This window comes from Plodia interpunctella, chromosome 28 (genome assembly GCF_027563975.2).
Source record: "Plodia interpunctella isolate USDA-ARS_2022_Savannah chromosome 28, ilPloInte3.2, whole genome shotgun sequence".
NCBI classification, from domain to species: Eukaryota; Metazoa; Arthropoda; class Insecta; order Lepidoptera; family Pyralidae; genus Plodia; species Plodia interpunctella.
This window is the reverse complement of record NC_071321.1, coordinates 787,547-808,323: the sequence shown is the minus strand read 5'-3', so window position 1 is coordinate 808,323 and position 20,777 is coordinate 787,547. Positions and strand designations below refer to the sequence as shown.

The following is a 20,777-nucleotide window of genomic DNA, read 5'->3' as shown; positions in this document are numbered from 1 at the left end:
GCCAGTAGTTTGTAGCTTGTGAGAAATAACTATAAATATAAAGATTGACGAGAAAAAGTGCCTGTGAAGGTCTAATTTCTGAATAAATGATTTGAATTTGAATTTGAATTTGTGCTCTGGCTAACATTGGTGTCAGATTTTATTCAACTGGCGACGTATGTCTTTATTTGAGTTTAATTCCTCTTATACCGGCTCCGAACTGTCGTCGAACAGTTCGCCAATCTTTAGCGGATTCGGTATACATTGCTGGTTTTTCATTGCGACAAATAAAAGTCGTACTAACTATAGAAGCGGTGGTGGTGTAATGGTTAAGACGCTCGCCTGTAGATCGAAAGGTCCCAGTTTCGAATCCTACTCGTGCCACACGAGTTTGTATACCAATCTGACTCATGTATAGTAGTTTTCATAGACCATCACTTGCTTCCGGTGAAGGAAAACATCGTGAGGAAACCTGCACACTGGTTGATTATTAACTTGTGTGTGAAATGGAGAAGGCAATGGCAAACCACACCATTACTAATGCCAAGAAAGTTGTTATTTGTGTTTAATTCCACGTAATGACCACGACCCTCAGCCATGGGGCATACACGACTACTAAGAAGAAGAAGAAGTTGCTATTCTCGTAGGTGTTCTGACTGGAACACGTCTTAGTACATACTTATTACATACTTTTATGACGAGCTCGGTGGCGCAGTGGTAAAGTTCTTGCTACTGAACCGAGAGGTCCCGGGTTCGATCCGATCGAGGAATACGACTATGAAGAATGAAGAAGACGCAATGTTCACGCATTCGCGTCGGCTGGTGTCTGAGTTCAGCGAAAGTGTGGAGCTAGCATTAAAATTTTAATTTTTTACCGACAATGTTCATTCGAAGCATAACTCGAGTGTATTTTTACAACAAAATTGTGGCGATAATTTATATTTATTATACGAAATAAATTGAACAAGATTATTAAATTTTATTAACTCGTATATAATAGGGCTGTAACAATAAATCGACGATATTCTGGTATTAATATTATCATTTATGTTTAAACGTGTGAAATTATACAAAGGAATTGCTTCTTTTGTACTGTTTTGTTTAATAAAATTATAGTCATACTAGATGTTGCCTGGGGCTTCGCTCCCGTGAGAATTTCCAGATAAAGTATAGCCTATAGCAATCTTGGATAATGTACCTTTCTAATGGTGAAAGAATTTTTGAAATCGTTTCGGTAGTTTCGAAGATTACACAAACAAACTCACAAAGTCAAACTCACAAACGCTTACCTCTTTAGAATAATAGTATAGATAAATACCAAATTTCATCAAAATCGGTCCAGACCATCCAAGACCCGGGCCAATCAGAAAAAGATCATTTTCCTTCATGACCCGACCGGGGACCGAACCCGGGGCCCCTCGGTTGAGAGGTAAGCACTTCACCACTGCGCCACCGAGGTCGACAATATTGAATTATTGCTGCGTCTTCACGTGGATAGCACAACTGCATATCCTTCCTTGGACGACGTACGAAGGCCATTAAAGAAGGGACACAAGTTACTACCTCAAGGCAGCGAATTGCAGGGACTGGCATTTTTGTAAATATATAATTAATACCTATAAATAATTCATTTCTTTTGTTTTTTTTTTAATAATTTGTTTTTATTAGTTTTAATTTACTTTAGTTGTAGCTTAGGATAATAATGTTATATGTATGTAAAAATGATATGTGATATTTTATCATGATACACAGCTTGATAGGTAACAATTGCATTCCTAAAGATCGTAAAATGGTCGTAAAATCACAGACGAATCTATTATCACTAATATATAATCTATACTACACTAGTATATAATCTATACTAATCACAGACGGACTATTAAAATTTTTAAGGTTTTATTTTGCGCTGATCCTGAGCTTTGTGGAGCCATAGACTCGAACATGCAGAGACGAGAGACTTAGGTAAGTAATTTTGGCCTTCAAGTTTTGTAACTTTTAGCTCTGTCAACCCCGTAAGAGATATATACGTGATACGTATCTGTATTTAACATAATTATCGCGAACAGAGAACGGCAATAATCATGTTGGCGCAAGAGTTTCACAACTCTCGGTTCTGTCAACGCCGTAAGAGACAAAGACGTGATATCAGCATAACTGTACTTTACTGACACTAAAATGGGCAAACCCAAGTAGTGCTGGCTTGATGTCATCAAGGATGATATGCGTGACAATGGTCTGACAAATAGGGTTGCCGACGACCGTGCGACGTGGAGACGGAAACAAGTTAATTTGTTAGACAAATTAAAAATACCTGACTTTCAATATTCGTTTTGCTATAACTTTTGAATGGTTGAACCGATTTTTGATTTTGATCAAACATATCTAAGAATCACCGCATAAAAATTTGCTATCAAATAAAATAAAAAAACCGCATCTAATCCGGTTCACCCGTCGATGAGCTTCGGTGCCACGTACATAGACAGACAGACAGACACACTTCGCTGTCTAATTTATAACACTGTTCATTTTCCGTCGGTGGTCCGAAGCTCAACGACTGAGGAAGAAACCGGGAAAACGCTAAAACGAGAGATACTTGATATCATTTCATATTTGTACTTAGTTAAATAGGTAATTAATGAGATTTATATCTGTTTTACACTTAATCGCGTGCACAATCAAACGCCACAAAGCGTACAGTCAATGACTTTAGAACTGGTTTCCACAAACTAGGTTAATCGGACGGAGCCAAACCTCTCTACGTCTATTGCCAGGCGTTCTAGGTAAGCGGCGACACGCTGTACTACGCGACGCGACGCTATGCGTGTCAACTGCGCAGTTAACACGTACCGTTAGCATCGGGATCGTAGTATAGAGGTAAGATATGTGCAATTATTTCTTGTACGAATTACATTCTTCGATACTAATATTATGCAAAACTTTCTCTGAATTTCCAGGCACAACACAACACACACTGAACTACAGACAAATAATTGCTGTCACAGATGCAAATATTTGCCCGTGCTGGGAATGAAACTCAAGACCTTCAGATCGGGCGGGCGTAGTGAACACTACTCCACGAATATTGTGACGAAGTGTGTGTTTTGATTTCACTTCTCACTATCGAATCGATTCGAAGTGAGACTCAGTGAATCAATCACATTGCGGTTTGGTTGTCGTTGCGTCACAATGACGCATTATGATTGGTTTGCTGCGTCTCACTTCGAATCGAATCGATGGTGATATGTAAATAGCAAAGTCGGACTACACACGCATAAGTCATTCTAAGTTCTGTGCATCTGACCAAGGAACAAAACGTGATGCGTCGCTCTGGGTCGCGCTGCGTAGCCGCTTTTGTCGTTCACCTAGGACGAGTTACAAATGCATTTCTATCTGTGTGTTGACATTGAGTTTTTGGAAAGTGTTTTTATAAATTTTTGGTTCCGGTTCGACCTTTTGATTAGAATGTCTTTGAGAAATATTTTATAGAACACTAGATGTTGCCCGGGGCTTCGCTTTCGTGTGAATTTTGACAACCTGATAATGATAATGAACCTTTCTAATGGTGAATGAATTTTTTAAATTGTTTCGGTAGTTTCGGAGATTACCCGTCTCAAACATACAAACGCTTACCTCTTTATAATAATAGTATAGATTGTGAAGGTCTTATTAATAGATCTAATTGGCTATGATTAATATTTAGCTTTTAGTTCATAATAAATTTGAGATTTGAGTATGTTAATTACTCAATCACACATTTAACGGATTTTGGGATTTGCGGTAAAGGATTTTTAAAACTGGAGTGGGCTATGTCTGTAGATCTATCTTCTTCTTCTATTATTATTATAAAGAGGTGAGCGTTTGTGACTTTGTATGTTTGTGGCGGATAATCTCCGAAACTACAGAACCGATTTCAAAAATTATTTCAGCATTAGAAAGGTACATTATCCAAGATTGCTATAGGCCATATTTTATCTCAAAATTCCCACGGGAGCGAAGTCCCGGGCAACATCTAGTAGTAGATATTCAAGAAAAGTATATGGGACGAACAGAAGTTAAAAACAATAGTTTTTAGAATTTTTGTCTGTTTTTTCTTTCTATCTATGTGTTTGTCCGCGCATAAATAAATAAATATATTAGGACAAATCACACAGATTGAGCTAGCCCCAAAGTAAGTTCGAGACTTGTGTTATGGGATACTAACTCGACGAGATTATATTTTATAACAAATACATACATAGATAAACATCCAAGACCAATCAGAAAAAGATCATTTTCCATCAGGACCCGACCGGGGATCGTAACCGGGACCTCTCGGTTCAGAGGCAAGCACTTTACCACTGCGTCACCGAGGTCGTCGAGGTCGCAAAAACTACTGAATGTAATTTGATACGATTCCCACAGTTGTATAGCTGGTGGTCTAACATAAAATCTGGTGTAGGTTTCATCGCGCCACGGTGCTTAGAACTCGATAAGTAGATGATATAAAAGTATAGTTAAAGTTTTAATAACATAAAAATTGTTATTAAATTAAGTAAGCTTAATTAATTTTTTATTCCAAGTAGGTTATTAGGGTACAAGCTATTAATTTCGCCTTTCTATTGTGGTTATAGAACAGAGTTATAACAAATAAAAAGTTGGTTGCGCCAGTCAACTTTGACGTTGAGTGAATAGCACGGTAAGGTAAAAATGATATATTTGACAATCCTTCTAATATTATAAATGCGAAAGTTTGTGAGAATGTATTTGTGTTTGTTAGTCTTTCACGCAAAATCTACTGGACCGATTGTTATGAAATTTTGTACACGGGTAGAATATAACCTGGAATAACACATAGGGTTTTACTCTTACATTCCCACGGGATCTCCGGGGCGCACCTAGTAATATTTAAATCTTCAATTTACTGTAACACGTTCGGGTCCCTTGTTTTACCATAATTAATTTTGTCCTAATGTTCATTGGCATGTCGGTTTTAGCATAAAATATTTTGGCATAATAGGCCTGAGGCATAATTAATTTTTGGCATACGGTATACGGTTAAATGTGGCAATTGACTTTCAGGTTAGTTATGCTTCAAATAGTTATGCGTAAACCGATATTGGTAAGAACATTATTCTTAAAAATAATTATGCCTTAATAATAGGAACGTACATTATAACATTTATTCTTTCTATTTTATTTATTTAAGTACTAGATGTTGCCCGGGGCTTCGCTCCCGTGGGAATTTTGAGCTTATAACAATCTTGGATAATGTACTTTTCTAATGGTGAAGATATTTTGAAAACGGTTTAGTAATTTCGGAGATTACCCGCCTGAAACATACAAACTCACAAACGCTTACCTCTTTATAATAATAGTATACTATTATTATAATAATTATAGTTCTATATTGTTAGTATTCTATAATAATAATTATAGTATAGATCGGTAGTATAGATTTTTGTTTAAACTTTGGCGGCGCGTCAAAGTTTAGCGGTGCAACTGGCCCTATGACATATTTGATCATTGATCTCGTTGTGTCGCGAAGATGACATTGCATTTTATACTAACGGTCCAAAATATAGTGGTGCTTTTGACTTGTAATTATATACTAACACTAGCATTTGCTAGCGGCTTGGCCCGCGTTAATTTACCTTCCCAAAAATCATTAAAATATTAGTCTGGATAATGTATATTTGTTAATTTATAAGATAAGTTTCTCTCTTCTGAGCGTATACCCGGTTCCTAACTCAGCCATTGAGCGTCGGAGTCCAGGGTCAGCATTCCTACTTTTCCGTCTCCACGTCGCACGGTCGTCGGCATCGCTAGTTGTCAGACCATTGTCACGCGTATCATCCTTGACGACATCAAGGTAAGGTAAATCCTTACATATTACGTCCTCTGCCGCGTCTGTCTGTTCGCGATAAACTCCAAAACTACTGCACGGATTTCCATGCGGTTTTCACCTATAGATAGTGTGGTTCCTTAGGAAGGTTTACTTGTATAATTTATTATGTTTTTACCCGAGCGAAGCCGGGACGGGCCACTAGATGAGCTAACTAGTTGGTCAGCTGACTTAAAAAGCGTTCAGTATAAATTTCCATTGCATAATATCTATTATACTTCAAATGGTCGTTTCGTAACCAACGAGATGGGAAAACAATTTCGAAATTATGATATTATCTGTGGAAGTTTTGCCAATGTCAGGGGTAAAGTCCAAAACGATTTTTTAATGATTATATATAAGGTTTATCTTTCTCTTTCTATTGATGAGAATAAATGCCGAAAAAACTAATTTAAACTGTGGAGCAATCAAAAAGTTATAATTAAACGAATTATGACTGTGATCGAGTGGTGAAATAAATATATATAATAATTAAACAAACAAAATATATAAGAAAGCGTTTGTATACTTATGCGTCTTTGGAGAAAAGGCCGCGGTGAAGTTTGTTGCGCCGCTTCTTCTTCACCTGCGCTTTGGAAGCCGGCAGTAGACTTAGTTTAAGTGATTTTTTTACGGAAATAAGTGATCTCATCCTGAGTTGAATAAAGAATTTCGATTTTTTTATATGTATGTAACTATGTATATCTAGAATCTATTCCCAACTAATATTATAAACGCGAAAGCAAGTTTGTTTGTTTGTTACCTATTCACGCATTATCTACTGGACTGATTGTTATGAAATTTGGTACACGGATAGAAAATGACCTGGAATAACACATATGGTACTTTTTATCCCGAAATTCCCACGGAAGCGAAGCCCCGGGGCGCAGCTAGTGGCTTATAGAATACAAAATCTAAATTTTAATAAATTGAATCTTGCCTTATATAATAAATAAAAAGCCAATTAGTATAATAAAAACGATAAACATTTTCTAACGCTCAAAAATGCATTTTGTGCAGTCGTTTCGCAATGAGAAAGTCACTTTTTGTTCGAAGTTTCGTTAATTTTATTTCTATTTATAAATGGCCGACTCTCGACGGCCCACACAGATGTCGGTTAGTTGTAAAAGTCATGTCTTGAGTTAATTCTGACGCCAGTGTTATCAATAACACACTAAGAAGAATTGTCTATAATAAGCAGTAAGCTTGTATTGCAGGTGCGATGGACACAAATACAGAAACACACGGCACCGCAGGCAAATATCTGTGATTGCAAGTACAAATGTTTGCCCTCGCTGGGAATCGAATCCAGGATCCACAACGGTGGTCATCTATTTTATATTAATAAATTATATAATAAATGCGAAAATTGTGTATAAATTATATTTGTTTATCAATCACACAATTTGTGTATTTTTGAAAATTCTTTCACACATAGGTAGACTATAATATATCTTAGAATACAGTCTAGGATACATTTCGTCCTGAAACTCCCACGGGAGTGACACCACGCGGCTCAACTAGTATTAAAAAATTGTTTAGATATAGCGTGATGTTATTTTTCACGTGTATCGGACGTATGGCACATAAATCAATCAAATAACTACAGTTAGGCCTTCAGTGCGTACTTTTTCAAAATAGTAAATAAACTAGATAATGATTGAATGAGACGACCTCGGTGGCGCAGTGGTAAAGTGCTTGCCTCTGAACCGAGAGGTCCCGGGTTCTATCCCCGGTCGGGTCATGATGGAAAATGATATTTTTCTGATTGACCCGGGTCTTGGATGTTTATCTATATATGTATTTGTTATAAAATATAGTATCGTTGAGTTAGTATCCCATAACACAAGTCTCGAACTTACTTTGGGGCTAGCTCAATCTGTGTGATTTGTCCTAATATATTTATTTATTATTATTTATTATTTGCCTGAATTGTGACGCCTGAATTGTGTAAAATTTAAAAAAAGTCTACATTTAATAGTTTCATTCGATTTGGCTCGATTAAACGAACTTTGGTCTCGATTAAATACTTTTTCTTTTTTCTTTTCTTCTTTGTGGCAATCAAACTTCTTCAATAGAGCTTATTTTTGCCAGTGTCGAGTTACATTGTTATTGGACGATAGGATAGGACTTAGGCGGTATTGAAGAATGAGGGCAATAAATACATATATTATCATATGTAATGTAAGGGTAAATAAATAAATATATATATTATAATCAGCACTCGGATCACAATCATAACCTGTTTTGATATACCTTTTGACTATGTACATTATGTACTTTTATATATTATTAGAAAGAAAAAAAAACATTGTAAGAAACAATAATGGCAAGCCCTTCTGGCATGATAGGGACCAACACTGTTCAAATGAGTTTCTTTCGGCATTTCTTCTCAGCAGTGGTCGTTCCGAAATGCCAGTAGTTTGTAGCTTGTGAGAAATAACTATAAATATAAAGATTGACGAGAAAAAGTGTGAAGGTCTAATTTCTGAATGATTTGAATTTTGAATTTGAATTTTTAAATAGTTTTAAACATAAATATTATGGTAAGAAAGGAAAGAAGCAAGAGCATTTAATATATTTAAAATCTGTAAAGGAAAGCATAGTAAAGGAATCACAAGGAAGAGGAGCACGGAGTTCTATAAGGAACTGGTAAAGAGGCTTTGAGTCATATTTTGAACATCTGAACAGAAGATGATCAATATCACCTTCTTCAACTAAAGCGCAGTCGCATATATCTTCACTAAGAACACCGATTCTTTGTAAATGAGTAGCAATACAACAATGAATTAAATACTTTAAGATGACACATATAAGGGCACCCCAGCGCCAACATACAATTTCTTTTTTTTTTTTTCAATTGACAAATTTCATAGTACAGGAATAATTAGAATATTTCAAACTAAAAATAGGTATAAATTACAGTATTAAAATTAGAATAATAAATATCTACATAAGTAAATTCAATGTGCCATTAATTAAAATAAAAAAAAATCTATTTAACTAGTCTAAACTTAAAAATAAACAGGGAGCACTGCAGGAGGACTGCACATTTATCCCACCTTTTGCTGTCGATTAAAACGTTTATTTTAGAGTATTTGACGACCTCGGTGGCGTAGTGGTAAGGTTCTTGCCACTGAACCGAAAGGTTCCGGGTTCGATCCCCGCTCGGGTCATGATGGTAAATTATCTTTTTCTGATTGGCCCGGGTCTTGGATGTTTATCTATATATGTATTTGTTATAAAATATAGTATCGTTGAGTTAGTATCCCATAACACAAGTCTCGAACTTACTTTGGGGCTAGTTCAATCTGTGTGATTTGTCCTAATATATTTTATATTTATATATATTTTTATATTTTACGTTTATAGTATCTTAGAGTACTTTATTAATCCTTTTATTGTGTAAGCATTTGTTTGTGAAAATATACAACAATGTAGCATATTCCGGTGCTGAAATATTGGGTAAAATCGTTTTCCATAAGATAAAAAAACATGTAGTTTGAAGTATGGATAATGACATAGGGCACCTTTCGTCCCGGAAAATTAACGCGGGTTAGCCGCGGGCAAAAGCTAAGAACACCAGGGTTGTCACACGCGCGTCGCCCACTTTGTGTCCTAGGATCTTTGGCCACAGTACCCCGTAGGGTACTGTGGCCACGGCGGTGTGGTTACGACCACACCGCCTCTCTCACCCTTCAAACCCATGCAAGCACAATGGAGTGAGGAATCATACAGATGACCTTTGTACCAAGTCCTACCACTGGTAAAATATAAATCCATATAATATGGACATGAATTTATATTACTACCAATATTATAAATGCGAAAGTCTGTCTGTCTGTTCCGCTTTCACGGCTAAACCGCTGGACCAATTTTGATGAAATTTGGTATGCATATAATTAAAGAAACCCCTTCCAACGTAGGCTAATTTTTTCCAAAAATCAACCCCTAAACGGGGGGTGAAAGTTTGTATGAAAATCGTCTGTTCCGCGTTCGCAGATAAATTTACACGGGCGAAGCCACACAGGCAAGAGCTAGTTATGTAACATATATCGACAGAACGATTCTTAAAAAAATTGTCCGTGATCAAGTGCTTCGGAAGCACTGAAAGTGAAATGGCATCCTGCGCATGCGCTGTTGCCTCACTGTATTATGTGTTCGGCGAGATGAAACGGCTTGTGTCCACTATACAGCACGTCACGATTATCAAAATCAGAGTAAAGTATTTATTTTATATACGAATTTCTTTCATTGGGTTTTCACGTTGAAAACAGGAGTGCGTGGAAGAATTTGGCTGTAGCTTTGGCTCAGCAGTGGGAAAATAAAACGGTCAAGAGCAATTTAGACTTCCGCACTGTGGGTTCCGTACAAAGTAAGTTGTTTGAAAACTAAAAACAATATTTCTTTAAAAATAAATAAATAAAGAAAAAAATCTTTGTTTTCTTTCTTTCACCCAGCCTTTAACCGCTGGGCCATTTTAAAGCTTGCTGCACGTGACGAAATTTCAAACGGGATTTTAACATTTTAAATAGTAATTTTACTAAACGGACTTTTCCCTTAAACTACATTATTAATGCTTACTTCATGCCAAATTTCGTGGTACAGTGTCAACGGGAGGTACCCTGTAGGTTTCGAGTTTCCTATGATATATTTCCTGGTCATATATTTTGATCGCGTTGACTTGCAAATTTCATTTTGTCACAGCTTCAAGGGATCATCGACCTGAATATTTCATGTAAATTTCAACTTTATACGTGTACGCATTCCTGAGAAAAAGGACATTGACAGAAGGACAACAAAGTGATTCCTATAAGTGTTCCGTTTTACCATTTGAGGTACGGAACCCTAAGAACAGGTAAAGAGATCTTGTTCTCTCTGACGACAATAAAAGTTTATGTCAAAAATTTAATTATTTTTAATTTAATTGCGATAGTCATTACCCTTAACGGCAGTATGGTAAGAGCTTCGTCACCGATGGCGCGTCATTACAAGTGAGGTCAAAAAAGCGGTTTTGATCGTCATTTTTGTGGTTTGACCTTGACCTCAAACCAATCTTTCACATTAAGTCCTTGCATGAATCTTGAATATTTATCCGTATTATAATGTACTCCTATGATTCCGCCTCGTTGATATCACATATTACTTACTACATGTTGCCCGGGGCTTCGCTCCCGTGGGAATTTTGAGATAAAATATAGCCTATAGCAATCTTGGATAATGTACCTTTTTAATGGTATAAGAATTTTTGAAATCGGTTTGATAGTTTCGGAGATTACCCTCCTCAAACATACATACTCACAAACTCACAAACGCTTACCTCTTTATAATAACAGTATAGACTAGATGTTGCCCGGGGCTTCGCTCCAGTGGGAATTTTGAGATAAAATATAGCCTATAGTAATTTTGGATAATGTAACTTTCTAATGGTGAAAAAATTTTTGAAATCGGTTCAGTAGTTTCGGAGATTACCCGCCTCAAACATACAAACTCACAACGATTGAAATGCTTACACACGACAAAAAAGGAAATTGCATTCGCTAGTAACTTGAACACTTGCATGTGCGCCACTGGCGATGTATGACGAGATTGGTCAGAATAAAGATTTCTGTAATAGGTAAATGTGTATGTTATGGACCAAGGGGTTTATCATAAACTGATATTTATCGCATATTCGTACCATCGACTTAATTTTTTGCATGAATGCGATCAATTTTAGGTTCCTAAATTGAACTGAGTTGCATTGGAATCGTCCCGTAAAAGTTGATGGTACGCCGGGCAGGCGATTAATTAGACGCTCTCAAAAATAACTTTGCGTAATTTTAAAGATCTGAACATACATATGGACAGACAGACAGCGAGAAGCGACTTTGTTTTATACTATGTAGGTGATAGTGATGATACATATATCATTATATTCGACTGCTATAGCTGAACCAAGGCTCTGTACGAGTTATTTCGTAATATCGGTGATGACCTCACTGTGTTTTGTAATATAGCTATTAAAAATACAGAATTATACTTTAATTTATTGGAGTACGACTGATACTGTGTATGGAAGCTACCAAGTTTATTTGTTAGACAAATTAAAAAACCCCCGACTTTCAATATTCATTACGCTACAAATTTTGAACGGCTGACGAACACTCGGGATAAAATTATCTATGACACAAAAAAAAAAAAAACTAAACGAAAATCGGTTCATCCGTTCGGGAGGAAAACGATCTTTTTCTGATTGGCCCGGATAGGGTACACTTTCCAAGATTGCTATAGGCTATATTTTATCTCAAAATTCTCACCGGAGCGAAACCCCCAAGAAACATCTAGTATTATCTAAAGTGATACCCAATAATGTGACCTGTTTGCATTAATGAAATATTTGTCAGTAATAATTTAATATGATTATAAACTTGTGTGTGAAATCTAGAAGGCAATGGCCAACCACTCCATTAATAGTGCCAAGAAAGTTGTTGTGTGTGTTTTTATTGCACATAATATGAAGAGAACGTCAACATCACAACAATGGAAACGGGCAATCATCTTCAGTTACGCCTAACAAATTGTACAATTTGATTATTCATTAAGTTATAAACTAAATTTTGCAATATCGCGCTGAGATTTAGCATGTGTTACAAAACAACTGTGCAGTTACGGTTGTTAACCGTCCAGTTAACTTTAACCGGATGATGCAATATGCGTTTCAATTTGGTTGCTTCCAGTGTTAAAGCGTCGGCGCCTAGGGGCCGCTTAAGTACTTCGCATGCCATGTTTCGTTGTCAGAAGCTCTCTCTGTCTCGTCTGAGCGTCTTCCCGATTACTTACTCAGCCATTGAGCATCAGAGCCCAAGGGCCGCTGTCCTGCCTTTTCATCAACATTTAGCGCGGTCGTCATCATCATTAGATGAATATCATAATAATCAGAATTATCATAATAGAAAAGGTGTGAGGAAGAAAGGACTTCGCGGATGTTTCTCATAGAGCGTTATCGACCGCTCCGGCCGCGCTGTCATTCCCACCCGTCAAAATCAATCGTTTATGCAATTGACATTGACCACAGTTCAGATGATTTAAAAGCCAGACAGTAAAACTAACTGTTGTCTTTGTTAAATTTTGAAAAATGGTAATGACAGCGCGGTCGCAGCTGTCAAAACGCTCTGAGAAACACCGATAGACAAGCCAAGACGGATTCTCATGAGTAATGGAGAATGTACGATAAAATAACTAAAGGATAGAAAATCATGGATAAAATCTTCATCAACAAGATTTTATTATGGAGAAGATAGTATAAATAAATAAATAAATAAATAAATATAAATAAATATATTCGAACAAATCACACAGATTGAACTAGCCCCAAAGTAAGTTCGAGACTTGTGTTATGGGATACTAACTCAACGATACTATATTTTATAACAAATACATATATAGATAAACATCCAAGACCCGGGCCAATCAGAAAAAGATCATTTTCCATCATAACCCGACCGGGGATCGAACCCGGGATCTCTCGGTTCAGAGGCAAGCACTTTACCACCGCGCCACCGAGGTCGCCGAGTATATGAATTTATAGCTTCTATATCCCCTCGACTATCCGTGTGAAGACAGTCAATAAAAAAAATCTAGATCAAATCTCTAATACGTATGGTAACCTAGAGATAGAGCCGTCAATTGAGTCTCTATATCTAAGTATATCTAAGTACATTCCACGTTCTATCTACATTGTCTAAATCTATTTCACTGAATTTGACTTGACATCGAAAATAAACACATTAACTTCGAAGAATTATAATTTAGTACCAAAACAAAGCTATAGCGCGTTTTAATATTGAAAAGCGCCATCTATTGGGAACGTTTTAGAAATAAAAACTTCATAACCGCACCGCTTCCAGCCGACAAAATAGCGTTCATTGAAAAATGAACTTTAAATCGTCCGCAGTAGGCATGGTTTTATGCCGGCAATTCATTATTTAACTTTAACTTTAGCTGATTGGGAATACATTGCTGGTTTTTCAATGCGGTAAATTAAAACTATAATAAAAACTACGCAATTTTCGTGCATCTGTCCGAGTTCGGTGATAGTGTGTAGCCGTAAAGTATGTACCTACATTGAAGGACGTAAATCGCACGAACGAAGCCCACGCACGCAACGCAACGCTAAAAACTTGGTAAAATAATTATTTGCCTAGTTGCAAAACATATAATGGGCTGTGTGATCACGTGACCATGTTGCTTTCTCAGTACAAGGACATCGACATTAATAAAAACCACAGAAAATGGATTTTAAATAAGTTTCTTACAAAAATTACATTTTCGACACAAGCTTTTAATTATTTTCGTCAGAGAGATCTCATTGCATTCAATGTGTGCAACAAATTAATCATATCCGTGCCGTTGAGTGGTTCCCACATCTGGAGCTGTTTCTGGGTTCATCATAAGGTCATGCTTATCATAATAATTGTGATCACTAACTAAACGTGTGTACAAAAAATTTCAGCTCAATCGGTTGTAGATATCTGCTTCAAAATTGAATTGCAACATTCCATTTGAGACATACGGACATAGCGACTTACATTACATTGCAAGTTAAATAAAAGCAAAGAATTATTTACTAACGACGCATATGAAATAAGCATAAATAAATAATAAATAATAATATATATATTAGGACAAATCACACAGATTGATTTAGCCCCAAAGTAAGTTCGAGACTTGTGTTATGGGATACCAACTCAACGATACTATATTTTATATTAAATACATAATATAGATATACATCCAAGATCTTTCCATCATGGCCCGACCGGGACCCGGGACCTCTCGGTTCTGATGCACTACCACTGCGCCACCGAGGTCGTAACGATGCGTGAGACATTTGGATATGCAAGTAAAATCAAGATAAAATGAACGAAAGCCTTGATAACTGAGGTCAAGCAATAATTGGAAAGCCCAAGAGATGATTGGACAGTCTATATATGTGAGTTGGGTAACAAGTTTTAAAAATAAATTCCAAGAAAACATTCAAACGCATTATTAATTTGTGTATCCTTACATACTGTAAAACAAAGTCCATTGCCGCGTCTGTCTGTTTCGTGATAAACTTAAAAACTACCAGACAGATTTTCATGCGGTTTTCACCAATAGGTAGTGTGGTTCCTGAGGAAGGTTTAGGTGCATAATTTGTTTTGAATTTTACCCGAGCGAAGCCTGGACGGGCCACTAGAGACCTTGGTATGCGGACGCAAAAACCCTTTACAAAGAAAATTCCGCACGTCTGGTCGATGTCTCCGGGACCCAAGGGTTGGTGACTATTGGCCATACAAAGAGGAAATGTCGCCAGCCTTCTGGGAACTTTACCGCACGGCGAAGGCGATTTAGAAGCAATTTTTTATTTATATTCATGTTTATACTTTACTTTTTAATTTTAGGTTAATTTAGTTGTTCTAATATTATATTTTCTTAAGTACCTACCTACCTAAATTACGTTTAGTTATAAACATTTATATATATATCATTGTGGCGCTTCAAGCAAAAGGGTTCCACTGGGCAGATTCTAGTTCCGAGATATTTGAGATTTTGTTTAAAAAGGTGTAAACTTGGCATTTTGCGATTTTAATGCAATATGCAAAGGGCTACGTTTTCATACAAAAAACGTCTTTAAATCATGTACACGACGTGAGAAAATTGCAATTGTACTTATATTTAGTAACAAGAACTAGTTATTACAGTTTAAACTTTCAATGTTTGTTTCTCAACTATTTGATTTTTGTAAGTGTGAACTTTGATTTCTTTTTTCGATAAATGTGAATAAAGTTAACTGTTTTTTTTCTATTCCATATGATCATCCAACTATCTAAATACAGCCTTAACTCAATACCACTCAAGTGGTACCTACACGCTTGGATTTTTGTAATATGTTAAAATCATTTCAAATGCAACACTCAATTTAAACTGGACTAAAAGTGACACAGTACGTGCCGTCTGATTTCCCTCCTGCGCAAATTGTAAAAGTAAATCAAGGGAAAGAGTGTTGCCGAAACACTAAGCTAATCCAGCCTAATTCACATGAATATAAAATTGAGTTTTTCGCTAACTTTTAATCTTAACAACTGATGTGTGATGGCCTCACAAATCCATTTTATCTTTGTCATTAACGCGCCATTACTGGCCAATTGCTCAGAGTCAGTAAAAGCGTTATATTGTCACTTTCTATAGTGTTAAGAACGAAAGCGGTACGTCGGCGGGATGACCGTGTGGGAAATCTCAACGAGTGTTTATTACATTCGATGCTGTGACGTCGCGAAGCCCTGGGTCAATAAAAGGCACATCAAGGCGCCAACATTTTTGTTTCTCTTCAAATGTGCTTTGCTAACACTGGTGTCAAATGCCTTTTGGCGACTTGAATAAAATCTGAAACCAGTGTTAGCCATAACACACTCGATATGAATGATCAATGGTGTCAAATTTTTATTATAGTCGCCTAAAAGAATCTGATATGATTTTTACGATTACCGAAATTTAATGAATTGTATTGGCAAGTAATCGCATACACACTTGTTATTTAAAAACATTTTTATCGATTTTTTTCAATAAATTTATGGCGAAAACTAAAAAAATAGAAATCCCTTTCATGGATAATTTCCACGTTTGTACGCATATTAACGTACGCAAAATCGGTACCTTCATAGATTCTTAAATTTTTGGCTTGTGTCCGTGAAAACAACGGAGCTACGATATGCTGCGTCGCCGCAACGGACCACCATTGATGGGGTTATGCCTCTTATTTGTGATTTTATATTGTGAGAAAGAGACAGCACAGCAACACGAATATTAATCTATAAAATATATGCGTCGCTTGTTAAGCAGTACTGACTTGCACGGCAAAGTATGCGTAGTAGGTATGTTTCACCTGACTTTGTGTGCATTGAGTGTGGTACAAATCACACGAGTTTGTACATCATCCGACTAATATACATGGTTACTGGTATCAAATGCAAAACCTCCTAAAGACTACTTGGGTATATCAAAACGGGCAACTTTTCGTGATTCGTAGCTTTTTTTTTCATATAAAAAAATACATAATTATATAGCCTTATGTAGCGAAATCGAACAAAAAGTTTGAAACGACATTAAAACTAAAAACGGGATTTCTTTTTGTATTTATCACGTTTAGACAAAAGTCGTAAAACAAAAGATGTTAGTCTCTATGTACCTTATGAACCTACCTTTGGAAGGTTATGCGTTAGATACCAGTGACGCTGTATCTACATCGACCACCACTTGCTTCCGGTGAAGGAAAACATCGTGAGAACTGTTTCTTCACGCTCAAACAGCTGGGCAAATTTTTATGCCATTTGATATTGAGGTAGCTGATACCACGGCGCCACCGATCGCTTACACGACCCAACAAGACAAGGTCATCGTGCAAACCGTACATGTATTGCAGCAGCGGCAGCTGGAGTGTACAGATTCAAAGCAACGTTGTACATTACATTCTGCAAGTCAAGTTCTGCAACAGGCACTTATGTCCTAATTGGAAAACTATTTGAAAAAAAAAAGTCTTTTTTTGAAATGCACTTTTTGTGATGGGTAAAATAATGTTAATACGCGTCAGGACACGTGACCTGATCGATGGGGTGAACCGATTAGTCTGCAGCTTTTTTTATTTAATAGCAATTTTTTTTGCGTGCCATGCGAGACATTTTCGATCAGAATCGATTCAGCCGTTCAAATGTTGTAGCGAAATGAATATAGAAAGTCGGGGGGTTTTCTAATTTGTCATCAACAAATAAACTTGTTTTGAAAGCTTCATCTAACTTTGTTTAACACATACTTTTTATCCTGAAAATACGCGATGCCCGTAAGATTTGGTCGAAAAGTATAATTGTCAAAAAAAAGTAAACGCCGTTAATGTGTATAAAAACGTAAGTTTTTTTTTTTTATAATCACGCGGGTAACATCGAGACAAAATATACTTTAGTTTAATCTTCTTTATGATTATGATATATAGATAAATAAAAATTTTATTTGCATCTACTAAGACAAAAAATTAAAAGTTGGCACATGCTTGATGTGGTCGCTGCGCAGAATGTTGAAGATACCGTGGACCAGTTTTACATCCAATGTCAAAGTACTGCCACGAGCTAAGTGTCAACGCGAACTGATGACAACTATTCGGAAGAGGAAAGTTGGTTTCTTTGGCCACATACAAAAGGGGACTGATTCTTGAAGGCAAAATCCCTGGCAAAAGACCTCCTGGCCGCCCTCGACGAATGTGGTTCGACGACATAAAGCATTGGACCGGACTTGATACAACCAACTGCAAATAGCGGCCCAAAGCCGCGAGGGTTTCCGTATGCTGACCTCCAAACTTCAATTCGAAGATGGCACCCCATGATGATGACATGCGAGATATATATATATATAACAATAATAATATTGTTGTCATGACTTAAATATTAAGTTGATAAATCCGCCTTATCTTGTGCCTTGCGAGTGTGTTACGAAAACGGATTTGTGTTGAAACAAAAAATGTTAGCTGTGTACAGCACTGCGCTGGTCAGTAGGCCAAATACTTACACTACAATTATATAGCTAGGTATATAACTTTGCTTGACGATATATACGAGTACATATATAAATAGATGAATAGTTTATTGAACCATTTACACATATCAATCCCACTAATACTATAAATGCGAAAGTTTGTGAAGATGACAATGTGTGTATGTCACTCTTTCACGCAAAATCTAATGGACGGATTGTTATGAAATTCGGTACACGGGTAGAATATAACCTGGAATAACACATAGGGGTTACTTTGTATTCCGAAAATACCACGGGGGCGAAGCCCCGGGACGCAGCTATCCATAGTATCCATCCATACTCCATACTAATGTTATAAAGAGAAAATGAATTGGATTTGTATTTTTGTTTTATTGTTTGCAATGAATAAACTCAAAAACTATTGGACCTATTTTGTTGAAATTAGGCACGTAGATAGACGAAACCTTCAGGAGTAAGATAGACTATTTTATAGGATTATAGGCGAAGCCGGGACGAGTCGTTATCCCAACTACTTAATATTATAAATGCGAAAGTAAGCTTTTTTGTTTGTTACCTTTACACGCGTTAGCTACTCAACCAATCTTCTTGAAATTTTGTATGCATATAATTAAAACTATGGAGAATGGTATACCTTTCTAATCCCTATATCTAATGATATAGGGTACCTTTCATCCCGGAAAAACTATTATTCCCGTTGGATTTGCTAAAACCCTGTATTCTATTATAAATGGCGCCAATTATTATAGGTGTCAAAAATAAACTTTGCAATAAAAACACTAGATGGCGCTGTGTGTATTTTAAATGCGCTATGGATATTTTATTTCAACTATCCCTATCCCATTTTAATACGTACAAAAAACTGTTTCCGATGGCATTTAAGAGGGCGAATGAATGAAAAACAATACGACTTACCGTGGTTTAGCTTTCCCTGTTGCGATATCAGCATGTTTAGGGGGACAGTCCGGTCGCGCGCCAGACCGAACAGTCTGGTCCGGGCGGTCTGTCCAACGGCTAGATATTGCTTGTGTCCCATTGTGAGGCTTATCAGGTCCGGGGGCTCGCTGGGGTCTGCAGACAAATAATTATATAATCATATATATGCCAGATTTTAAGTCAGGCCATTCGCTATACAGCTCAGAAAACCGCATCAAATTCCATCCAGTAGTTTTTGCGTGATGCGCAAACAAACACAGATAGTATCAGTATCAGTCCAATAAACGTAATTTTGACGACCTCTGTCTCGCAGTGGTAAAAGTACATGCCTCTGAACCGTGAGGTCCCGGGTTCGACCCCAGTCGGGTCATGATGGAAAATGATCTTTTTCTGATTGGCCCGGGTCTTGGATGTTTATCTATATATGTATATGTTATAAAATATAGTATCGTTGAGTTAGTATCCCATAACACAAGTCTCGAACTTAGTTTGGGGCTAGCACAATCTGTGTGATTTGTCCTAATATAGGTAGCTATTTATTTTTGTATTTTTAAAAAGAGTGCGCATATATATATTTTTTAATATCTCCTATGTACAGACATATAGCTTACTAGAAGTTGTATGTATATATAAGGCATACATGACCTAGAAAAACATATAATAATGCATAATAACGTCACTGACAAATTTATCACATAAAGTTTAAACAATACAGACGACTGTAACCAAAACGTGACGCTAATTGCATGCATGCAATGTAGGTAAATATTTCTTATGAAATCAAATCAAATAAATAGCCATTCCAAGCGTTTAGGTGCCACTTTTATGATACACTCTTTAGTTGTAATCGAGGAAGACAATCTTCCTCCTGTAAAATGGAAGCTTGGAAGGATTATTGCAGTCCACACAGGACAGGACGGTGTCGCCCGCGTTGCTGGTATTTCAACCACTATAGGTGTTATAAGGAGAGCCTTTAGCAAAATATGTCCGCTGTCTGTACAAGTGGTTGGTTGAAAGCGCAGATTCCTTAAGGCTGTATTTAGGTAAAACATACATTGAAATTTCTAAACAGTCAGAGTTCTAATTAATAAACGTACAATTGCAATTTTCTCACGTTGTGTGCCTACGTTGTTTAGAGACGTTGTTATCGTACGAAAACGTAGCCTTTTGTATGTTGCATTAAAATCAATTAAAATAACCAATTTCTTTTTCACAAAATCTCAAATATCTCTGAAACTAGAATCTGTAAAGTCTGTACACTTTTGTCACATATAAATTATAAACACATTGTTTTAATTTAAATGGACAACAGTCATAGCATTTTTCAATTGTCCTAAATTTTATGGCTTTGGTATAAAATAAATGAACTAGTTGATGACGCCATGATTTACTTAAAACTTAGTTTGCTTTTTTTTTGATCTACTTAGCACATTTGTTGCTT

The 20,777-nt window shown here is 36.5% G+C and overlaps 1 protein-coding gene across 1 annotated transcript in view; it reads right to left on the bottom strand.

The window, feature by feature from the left end:
• The window catches only part of dsb (debris buster), an 86,838-nt gene that overhangs the window by 40,049 nt on the left and 26,012 nt on the right, over window positions 1–20,777 (bottom strand). The window contains exon 2 of the mRNA XM_053765857.1: window positions 19,316–19,471. Within this exon, the coding sequence (XP_053621832.1) occupies window positions 19,316–19,436 (121 nt within the window). The 5' untranslated portion in view covers window positions 19,437–19,471. The remainder of the gene's footprint in view (window positions 1–19,315; window positions 19,472–20,777) is intronic.